This window comes from Typopeltis vanoorti, chromosome 1 (genome assembly GCF_054136105.1).
Source record: "Typopeltis vanoorti isolate ZY-2024b chromosome 1, IOZ_Tvanoo_1.0, whole genome shotgun sequence".
Taxonomy (NCBI): Eukaryota; Metazoa; Arthropoda; class Arachnida; order Uropygi; family Thelyphonidae; genus Typopeltis; species Typopeltis vanoorti.
In genome coordinates this window covers 100,674,745-100,685,202 of record NC_143549.1, presented here as the reverse complement: position 1 = coordinate 100,685,202, position 10,458 = coordinate 100,674,745, and the positions used below count along the sequence as shown (strand labels likewise).

The 10,458-nt window shown below is 39.6% G+C and overlaps 1 protein-coding gene across 1 annotated transcript in view; it reads right to left on the bottom strand.

Moving 5' to 3' along the window:
- The window catches only part of LOC150110255 (uncharacterized), a 133,445-nt gene that overhangs the window by 76,009 nt on the left and 46,978 nt on the right, over positions 1-10,458 (bottom strand). Inside the window, exon 3 of the mRNA XM_090398613.1 lies at positions 709-771. Within this exon, the coding sequence (XP_090254739.1) occupies positions 709-771 (63 nt within the window). The remainder of the gene's footprint in view (positions 1-708; positions 772-10,458) is intronic.

Sequence of the window (10,458 nt, the reverse complement as noted above, 5' to 3'; positions counted from 1 at the left end):
GAAGGACTGACCATAAGATGGTAGCTTATTGAAAAAGTCTTGAAGCCTGATATGATCAGATGCCTTGGAAACATCGAGTGACCACACATGTTTCTTCAAATGTTTCAACATCTTGTATGTGTCCAAAAGTGGGTATGGTTAGCAAAGAGGTCCTGTAGAATGAGAATGGAATAATCCATACTGTGATCACAAATTAACTGATGGCATTCCAGGCAGTGAAGAAGCTGATTGTTGATGACTTTCTCCATCACTTTCAACACTGCTGAGATGAGAAGAACTAGGATAATAGGTAGATCAACTCAAGAGCATGGAAAAAGTTGCTGGATAGATGCCAAATGAATGAATATGACAGCTTATATAGATGATACAGAATGGTTATTAATTCTGGAGCAGAATTTTTAAGCATAATGTATGATATCTCCTAACCAGGAGACTTATTAGCATGAAGACTAATGAGGATTTTTCTTATGTCATTCTGATGAAAGATATCAGAGGAAACATGCAGTGAGCAGTTTATGGTATTGTAGGAGGTGATTTGCTTCAGTACAAGAGTTGAAAGAAAAGACTGATGCCAAGATGTTTGACTTGTATTTGAACAAGTATATGTTGAAAGTGATATATTTTGAGAGTTAAAAAGCTAACTACAGGCACATATTAAGAAAACAATGTAATTCAAATACAAACAGCAATATTTTCTGTAATACTTACCTCCATCTGGGAGACAGAGACAGTCAAGGCAGAGCATCAAGAAAAATAGACTTATCCATATGCCTAAAATTTCAGAAAAAAAAGTTATTAAGTAGTAAAAAGAAAACTAAGCATTTATCTGTTATTTATAATAATAATAGATTATTATTATTATTATTTTAGGCACCTCTATGGAGTCAAAAGACTCACAGGAAGCCCACAAGGTAGAGCATCAAGCAAAACAGACATCCATATGCCTAAATTTCAAGCAAAAAACTGAAGTATTAAAAATAAAACTAAACATTTACCTAATATTTATAATAATAATAAACTTCTGCAGCTTTTCCCACTTAAGTAGGGTCACTGTTTGTGATGCGTCTCCTCCACAACCTCCTATCTTGGGCTATAGCCACATCCAAGTTCTTCATCCTCAAGTCCTCCTCCACCATCTCCCTCCATCTCTTCTTTGGCCATCCATGCTACCTCCCCCCCCCCCTCCTGCACATCCATCTGCATGACCTTTCTTCCCACATACTCTTCCTCCCTCCTCATCACATGACCAAACCATCTCAACCTTGCCTCCTGTATCTTTGCTCCTAAGTTCGTAACTTTCACTGTTCCCTTTACATAGTCATTTCTCAGACAATCCTTTCTGGTCACACCGCAGATCCATCTAAGCATTCTCATCTCCGCTACCTCCATCCTGGTGATGTTATTTTTCCTCAGGGCCACAGTTTTCATAGCATACGTCATAGCTGGTGTCACTACTGTCCTGTAGATTTTGCCTTTTAGATTGATTGGCACCCTCATTGCATAGCACTCCAGCCATCTCTCTCTCTCTCTCCAGTTCCTCCATCCTGCTTGTATTCTGCATCCCACTTCCTTCTCAACCTCACCATCCTCTTTCATTGTTGTACTTAAGTATCTAAAGTCACTGACCTTCCTGATGACATTTCCTTCCAGCTCCAGATCTTCTCCTGGCTGCCATCCACTTTACATATATACTCTGTCTTACTTTTGCTCAGTCTCATACCTCTCTCTTCCAGTACTTTCCTCCAATTTTCTAGTTTAGCTGCCACTTCTTCTCTTGATTCTGCACACAGCACGATGTCATCTGCATACAACATAGTCCAAGGCGCATCTTCTCTCACCTCCTCCATCACAATATTAAACAGGAACAGATTTAATGCTGACCCTTGATGCAAGCCAACTGTCACTGGAAAACTTTCTCTCTCTCTCCCAGGCAGGTTCGAACTCTTGTCTTCACATTTCTGTACATCTCCTGCACCAACCTGACATATTTCTCCAGTACCTTCTTCTCCCTCAGACACCTCCAGACTTCTTGCCTTGGCACTCTATCATATGCTTTCTCCAGATCAATAAATACCAGATGTAGCTCCTGCTGGTGCTTCAGACACAAGAAACCCCAGAGATATATTATTATTATTTATAATAATAATAATAATAATAATTATTATTATTATTATTATTATTACAGGTACTTCCATGGAGTCAGAAGAGTCATCACAGGAGGCCAGGGGTGCACCTGTGTGCAAAACTTTATTTGGTGCCCCTATCCTCCCCCCCCACCTCCAATAAAAAAATCACTTTAAAAAAACATTCTTTTTTAAGTATTTCCTCATCTTTGGCACCTGTGTGCATCACACACATTGCACATATGGCCAGCGGCATGCCCCTGCAGGAGGCCCACACTAACCATTATTCACACAATAGCATCTCTATCATACATCTCCTTAAACTCGTTCATTGTCAGAGCACTCACAACCACCTCTGTCAATCCATTCCTGTTATTCACCATTTTCTAAACAAAAACTTTAGTCCTCATATTCCTACTGACAGCACTCCTCATCAAATACTGAAAAATTTCTTTTGTATCAATGTTAAAGAACCTCTTTAGTAACTTATAAGTGTCTATCATATCTCCTCTTTACAGCCTATTCAATTCATGGGGAATGTTCCCAATTCATAGGGAACATTCCACAGATCTGCTGCCATCTCTCATCTGTGAATACTCTCCACTATCTCCTCATCCTGAAGAAACCCAGATGAACAAATCTGTGCATGATAGTCAAGGTGGGGGGGGTTGAGATAGCCTTCCGTGCCCCCCCCCACACACACACATACACGCCAGTAGCATCACCCTTGTGGTACATTGCTGGGGCTTCTTGTTAGTGCTCATAACATGAAACTAATGTCTCAAACCGGGCATCCAAAGGTACTAATCCTCTTGGACCACTTGAAGCAACTATGATAAATGCACAATTCAAAAAATTCCATGCTGGCTTGATCGTCGCCCGGAATAACAAGGATCACGTTGCTTGTTTGGGAGGAGGAGGGCAAACTTCAAAAATTAAGTTACAGTCCCATAAACTACACTCTCTTAAGATTTGTTCCTTAAACATAGGACTATCTAAAGCCAAAGCCAAAGTCATTGGAAAAATAGCCAAAGAGAAAACGTTTGATGTTCTGGCTCTCTTGGAAACCCACGTGCCTAAGACAGCTCTCAGACTGAAGATCCCATTCCTAATTCTTGTGTCTTATACCACCATCCCAAGCATGGCCTGGCAACCTACATGTGGCCTGGTCTCAAGGACATAACCCAACATGTGCATAAAGCAGAATACTCCATAGGTATTAAAATACAAAATACCACCATCTACAACATCTACAAATCACCATTGCAATACTGGCCTGACCAGATGGACCGGTCGCCACCTCACCCTGCTATCTATGTTGGTGACTTCAACTCTCATCACACCATGTGGGGCTATTCCTCTAACAACCAAGATGGTGATAATCTAGCTAACTGGATGGATATATATATATATATATATATATAACCTGTATTTGATCTACAACACCAAGCAAGAAGGCACTCTTCACTTAGCCAGATGGAACAGAACCTACACCCCCGGATCTGTGCATAGTCTCTAAAGATTCTGAAGACCACCCTCTGCCAACAACCAGAACCATCCTCAACAGATTCCCTAACAGCCAGCATTGTCCTACACTAATAGAGACAGGCACATCAATCCTAGTCACCAGTGGAACACCAATCGCTAGATGGAACCTTCACAGATCCAACTGAAATGTATTTGAGAAGCAAACTAAGCAAATCATTACAGCAATACCATCCACCCCTAATTGATATCCCAGATTTGTCAAACTAATCAAAACTGCAGTCAAAGCCTCTATTCCTAGAGGCTACAGAAAACAATACATCCCATGCTGGAGTAGAGATACCGAGGAACGTTTAGCCAGATATGAAAAAAACTGAAGATCCAACTATTGCTAAGGAGCTCATAGCAATGCCCGACAAAAACAGAAAAACTGAAACCTCCAAGATAAGTCCCAGCTCTATCAGGAAAATAACTGTGCAATCTTCCATCAGAAAAAAATCTGAAGATGGCCTCCAAGCTTCCTGAACGTGCATGTCCAGTTTCTCTGGAAGCCTTAAAACTCCCCAAAAATGACAAGGCTGCAGGAGTGGATGGTATCCTCCCCGAGTTTCTAAAACATCTGCCAGCGAGGACAAACATGGCTGACTGCCCTTTTCTCAAAATTTATAACAACTGGAAAACTACCAAAACTGTGGCGGGAAGCCAAAATAATTGCTGTGTCCAAACCAGGGAAAGATTCAAATAATGTCAAAAATCTACAACCTATCTCCTTGCTTTGCTCCACCTTTAAGCGCTTTGAAAGAATTTTCCTTAAAAGAATTGCCACTCATTGAAAGTGCACTCCCGATTGAACAAGCTGGCTTCAGGCCAGGAAGAAGTTGCTGTGACCAGGTCCTGGCCCTGACAACACAGATTGAAGCAAGCTTCCAGAAGAAACTTAAATACAGAGTCACTTTCATTGACCTAACATCAGCTTATGACACAGTCTGGATTAGGGGCCTCCTCCTAAAGCTAAGCAATTTCATAAGGTGCAAAACAACTTTCCAGCTATTTAAATCCATTCTCTCCAACAGAAAGATCCAGGTCGATGTAGGTAGAAAAAAGATCAGGCCCAGATTCTTACACAACGGTCTTCAACAGGGCGCTCTGTGTTATCCCCTTTACTCTTTAACATGTACATGTCTGACTTACCACATACCATCATCATCATCATCATCATCAAATTCCTGCCATGTACCCTCAAGGGGTGTACAGGATATGACAGTACTACATGAAAAAATTACATCATTATTAACTTCCTATCTACAATTTTCCTCCAAATCAGTCTGTTACTTGTCAAGACTCCAACATTATCAGATCGTATATTTCTATCGTCTAAGGCACTTTGTACCGTATCAATCCACCTATATCTTGGTCTTCCTCTGGGTCGTTTTCCTGCCAACCTGGCAGAGAACACTTGTTTTGCTAATCTTTCCTCTCCCATTCTATTTAAGTGACCATACCATCTGAGATTAGCTCTGCTAACGCATTCCTGGATGCTGACAATGTCAAGTTCTTTCCTAATATCCTCATTTTTAATATGATATTGCCATTGATGCCATCTGTTCACGCCTCTAATCTTTCTCAGGACTCTCATATCTGCGGTCTCTAGTCTTTGGTCAAGTGTTTTACTTCTGACCCAGCTCTCAGATCCATAAGTTAAAATTGGTTTGAACACTGTCTTGTATACAGCTAATTTAGTGTTCCGACTAATTTCTTTCTTATTCCATATGAATTTATTCAATTGACTTCCCACCATACCAGCTTTGCTGATTCTGTTGTCTATTTCTATATTTAGTTTACCATCTTCAGTAAAAATTGTGCCTAAGTAGCTGAAATGTTTTACTTGTTCCACAGGTTCTCCATTCACAACACAGTTGACATTTTCAATGATTCTGCCTATTTTCATCGTCTTTGTCTTTTTATTGCTGACCTTCATACCATATCTATTACAACAGCTATTCAATTTAGTCAGAGAATCTTGCAGACTTGTAGCGGATTTATTTAGAAGTATAACATCATCCGCATAAAGCAAAGAGCTGACATTAACATCTCCAATTTTGATATCAGGTTTAATACCACATTCCTTCAAAATGTAATCCATATAGATAATGAATAACAGAGGGGATAATGTACATCCTTGTCTCACACCAGATTTAACATTAAACCATCTTCCTGTACTTCCTTCAATTCTAACTGCTGACTCACAACTCAAATAAAGACTAAGTATTGCTTGATATAATGCCCCATTGACACCACATAACTGCAGCGTATTGAATAGCTTCTCTCTTGGCACCTTGTCATATGCCTTTTCCAAATCGACAAAACTTAAATACAGATCTTTGTTATATTCCCATGCTTTCTCGACTATTTGTCGTAAAGTGAAGATCTGATCCTGACAGCCTCTATTTGGCCTGAATCCAGCTTGTTCTTCACCAAGCTTTTCTTCCACAATTCTTCTCAACCGTTTCTCAAGTATACTTGCATAGATCTTGCCAGGAACACTCAGTAGGGAAATACCTCTGTAATTCTCACATTCAGTTTTATTTCCCTTTTTATATATGGGTACTATGAGAGCTCTACTCCAATCATCGGGAATTCGTCCCTCTGTCCAGGCTTTCTGAACTATGCAATGCAGCCACTGTAAGACTCTTATACCACCATACTTCAGCATTTCTGGTCGAATATCATCTACTCCTGCTGCCTTTCCACATTTCAAGCCTTTGATGGCTTTTTCTACTTCAAGTATGGATATGTATTCCTGACTGTATGCCTGTTGTGTGATTTTTACCACTGTGCTATCACTGCTTGATAGCACAGTGGTAATGCTTTCATTTAGCAATTTTTCGAAGTAATTACTCCATACTTCAAGGATATCTTTTTCTCCTGTTTTCATTTCACCTTTATCATCTGTAATTCCTTTTACAGCACTCTTTCCTCCATTCCTAAGCTTCTTCAACAACCTCCAGAATATTTTGCCACCTTCTTGATATTTATTTTCTATATTCTTGCCAAAGTCCTCCCATGACTTTTGTTTAGCAAGTTTTACACACTGTTTAGCTTTCTTACATTTGTCTCTGTATTCTGTAAGAGTAAAAGCTGACTTATTTGCCAGGAACTTTTGATATGCTTTCTTCTTTTCCTTCACTGCCTCTTTAACTTCCTGTGTCCACCAGGGAGTTCTGATTTTTTTATCCTTGCACACAACCTCACCACATGCCTCTCTGGCAGAATCAATCAATGTTTCCTTCAGAGTTTGCCACTGAATCTCCAAGGTTTGATTCCTGTTCTCAAACTCTTTCATTTTCTTTTCAATAATATTTCTGTATTTTAGTCTACAGTTCACATCTGAGAGCTGCTCAACTTTTATTCGCTTTAAAACTTTCTTACATGTTATTCTTTTCAATATGAAATTCAATTTTATCCTGCTCAAGACTAAATAGTGATCACTTCCAATTTCAAATCCTCTGTACACTCTGGTGTCCTGCACCAAGGAGAAAACATCACTATCAACAATAACATAGTCAATGAGACTTTTCTTATTCCTAGCCTCTTCTCTCCATGTGAATTTGTGCACATTTTTATGTTGGAACATGGTGTTAGTAATAACCAGTCCATGTCCTGAGCAGAAATCCAACAGATATTTGCCATTATTATTAGCTTTGCTCTTTTCTCCAAATTTTCCCAAAATATTTTTGTATGTCTCACAATCATTTCCTACTCTGCTATTTAGATCCCCAACAAGGACCAACTTTTCCTTTTTCATTGTGTCAGTTGCTTTTTCTAAAGCCTCAAAAAATTCCTCCACTTCTACCTTAGTAGAACCTTCTGTGGGACCATAGGCACAAATAAGTCTCATTGTCCAGTTCCCCATTCTCATATTTGCCCACATTACTCTACTTGAGACTGACTGCCATTCAAGAAGATTAGCCTCGTATTTTGTGTTGAATACTATGGCTACTCCTTCTTTTCCTTGATTGTCATTGCCTGAATATAACATTTTGTATTTATTGCTCAGAAAGATCTCACCAGTTTTGGTCTTTTTTGTTTCAGTCACCCCTATTATGTCGATCTGGTACTTATCTAATTCCTCAGCTAGCTCCATTTCTTTGCCATTCAGGCTTCTTACATTGATAGTACCGATCTTTAACTCTGGTGATGTTGAGTTGGGGTTTGTTTTCAGATTTGTTTCTTACACAACGGCCTTCAACAGGGCGCTCTGTGTTATCCCCTTTACTCTTTAACATGTACATGTCTGACTTACCACATACCAACTCAAGCAAATATATATATATATATATATACACTGATGATCTTGTGATCCTACACCAGTCTGTCTCCTTTGCCAACCTGGAAACAACCTTGAACACAGACCTGAACATCCTGGAGATATACTTCAAGCAGTGGTACCTGAAGCCAAATCCAACAAAAACTGTGTCCACAGCATTCCACCTATGCACCTATGCAATGCTTACAATGCAGAGGCGAATCGACACCTCATAGGAAAATGGTAACACATGAGCCTCACCTGAAATACCTTAGAGTGAGCCTGGACAGAAGCCTAACCTATAAAAGGCACATTACCAACCAGTCCAACAAAATTAAAACAAGAAATAATATCGTTTCACAGCTTGCTGGAACAACCTGGGGTTGTGGTGCAGATGTCTTAGGGTCATCTGCACTAGCCCTATTCTCTGCAGCAGAATACTGTGTCCCTGTCTGGGTGTCTATAATGTTAGTGTGCACACTAATATTATAGACACCCAGCTAAACTCTACCATGTACACAGTGGGACACTGATAAGCACTCCTCTCTCCCTTGGCTGCCTATCCTATCTAACATTGCTACACCAAATATAAAGAGAAGAAGACAAGCCTCGATTAAAGTATTTAATAACGTAATGAGCAACCCACTCCTGCCCCTGCACCAGACTCTCATAAATTCACTTAGTCTTTGCCTATAATCAAGAAACCCTTTCTGGTCCATGGACAAATTTTGTTCAGCTGCCTTACCATCAATACCTGACATGTGGAGAGAATGCTGGTCCAACAATCTTCCAACAAATGGTTTCCTGGTTGAAGATCCCTGTGCTCTGCAGCCTGGTTTTGCCCTTCCTATGAAGATTTGGACATCTATCAACAGGATCAGAATTAACCAGGGCAGATGTGGCTACCTACTACATAAATAGAGACTGTCAGACCACCCTTATTGTGACTGTTCCCCTATGGCCTTAATGATCACTCATATTGTGAATGAGTACCCAAGGCGGCAATTTCATGGTGGTGGCTTCCAGGACATCCACGAGGTGACAGATGAGGCCAGAGGCATAGCTAGGGAGGGGCGGAGGGGAGGCCAGTCCACCCCAGGTGGCACTTTGAACCTTTTTTGAACTTTTGCAGTTAATTCTAAAATACAGTCTCGAGAACTCATTTCCAAATATTGTAATACTACTGCGAATTTTCCTCACAATTGCTGTAAGTGTTGCTAGTTGTGAGAGGAGTTTTTCTAAATAAAATAGATTAAGAATTAACTACATTATTATGAAATAGACTTCACCAATGTCATCGATGATTTTGCTAACAGAAAAGCAAGAAAAATAACATTCTAGAATGTTGAAATTAAAGTTTTACTTCAAAAATAAACATAGTGTTTTAATTTATTTCCCTATATGTCGTTTTGACTTTTTGTAGTATTTTTGTGTATTGAGAGGGGTGGAAAACTCAGGGACCGCCCCGGGCGGAAAAAGCTCTAGCTACGTTACTGGATGGGGTCCTGTATTGGCTTTCTGGTTTGGACATTGACCTGTAGCTGCTTTTGCACCAAGAATAAATAAATAAATATATTCTGTCAATACCAAGAAATCCTTTGAGGTATTTTGCAATAGCTCAAAGGATTTTGAACAATATGCCCTCTGAATCTAAACTCTTGGTCTATCATCACCCCAAATCCCTAGCTTCACAAATTTCCTGCAATTCAGTACCATCAATGCAATACACAGTATGAAACCTTTTCATCCAGTTATACATTAATTTATGTTTTGCTACATTGAATTCACATCAATTATCCTTTGTCCACATTGCTATTTTTATAAGATGATATAAACTGGGTTTAATAGGTCAGAGATTTTTGATACAGAATGTTAGGCTAATATTCTGTATCAAAAATCTTTGACCTATTAAACCCAGTTTATATCATCTTATAATACACAGTTATCGAAAAAAAAACATTCATTGCTATTTTTATTTATTTTATTCCGGTCTGGTTGGCCGAGTGGTTAGCGTACCAGCTAAAAGGATACAGGTTCGAATCCTACTGTGGACATGGATGTTTGTGATTGTCTGTGAAAATACTAGTGATGGTGGGCAGTAGAGCATTGGTGTAGATGATGGTAGTTGCGGTTCGTTGTAGTTGGTAAAGACAGAGAGTTGTAGAGTAGGTACCTTCCCTCAACGAGCCTTTGCACTCCCTGGAGGTGTCCCGTAATAATAGTAATAATAATTTAAATCATCCTGTAGGATGATTTAAATAAAATAGTCCCCCCCACCACCAATGTTTGCATTGTCAGCAAACAGTTGAATACTCCAACTTAAATGAATCCTTATCTATTAACATACAAAATAAACAGTAGTATCCCAAGTACCAAACCCTGAGGCACTCCACTAGTAGCCCTCATTCTCCTGGATTCTCTACCACCATATATACACCTCTGGTGTATGAACAGACACCTCTGGTGTCTGTTTATTAGTCAGTCACTTCCCATCTGTGCTATCAGCCTCATATCCCTTACCATTTGCTCCAATTTCTACTTTTC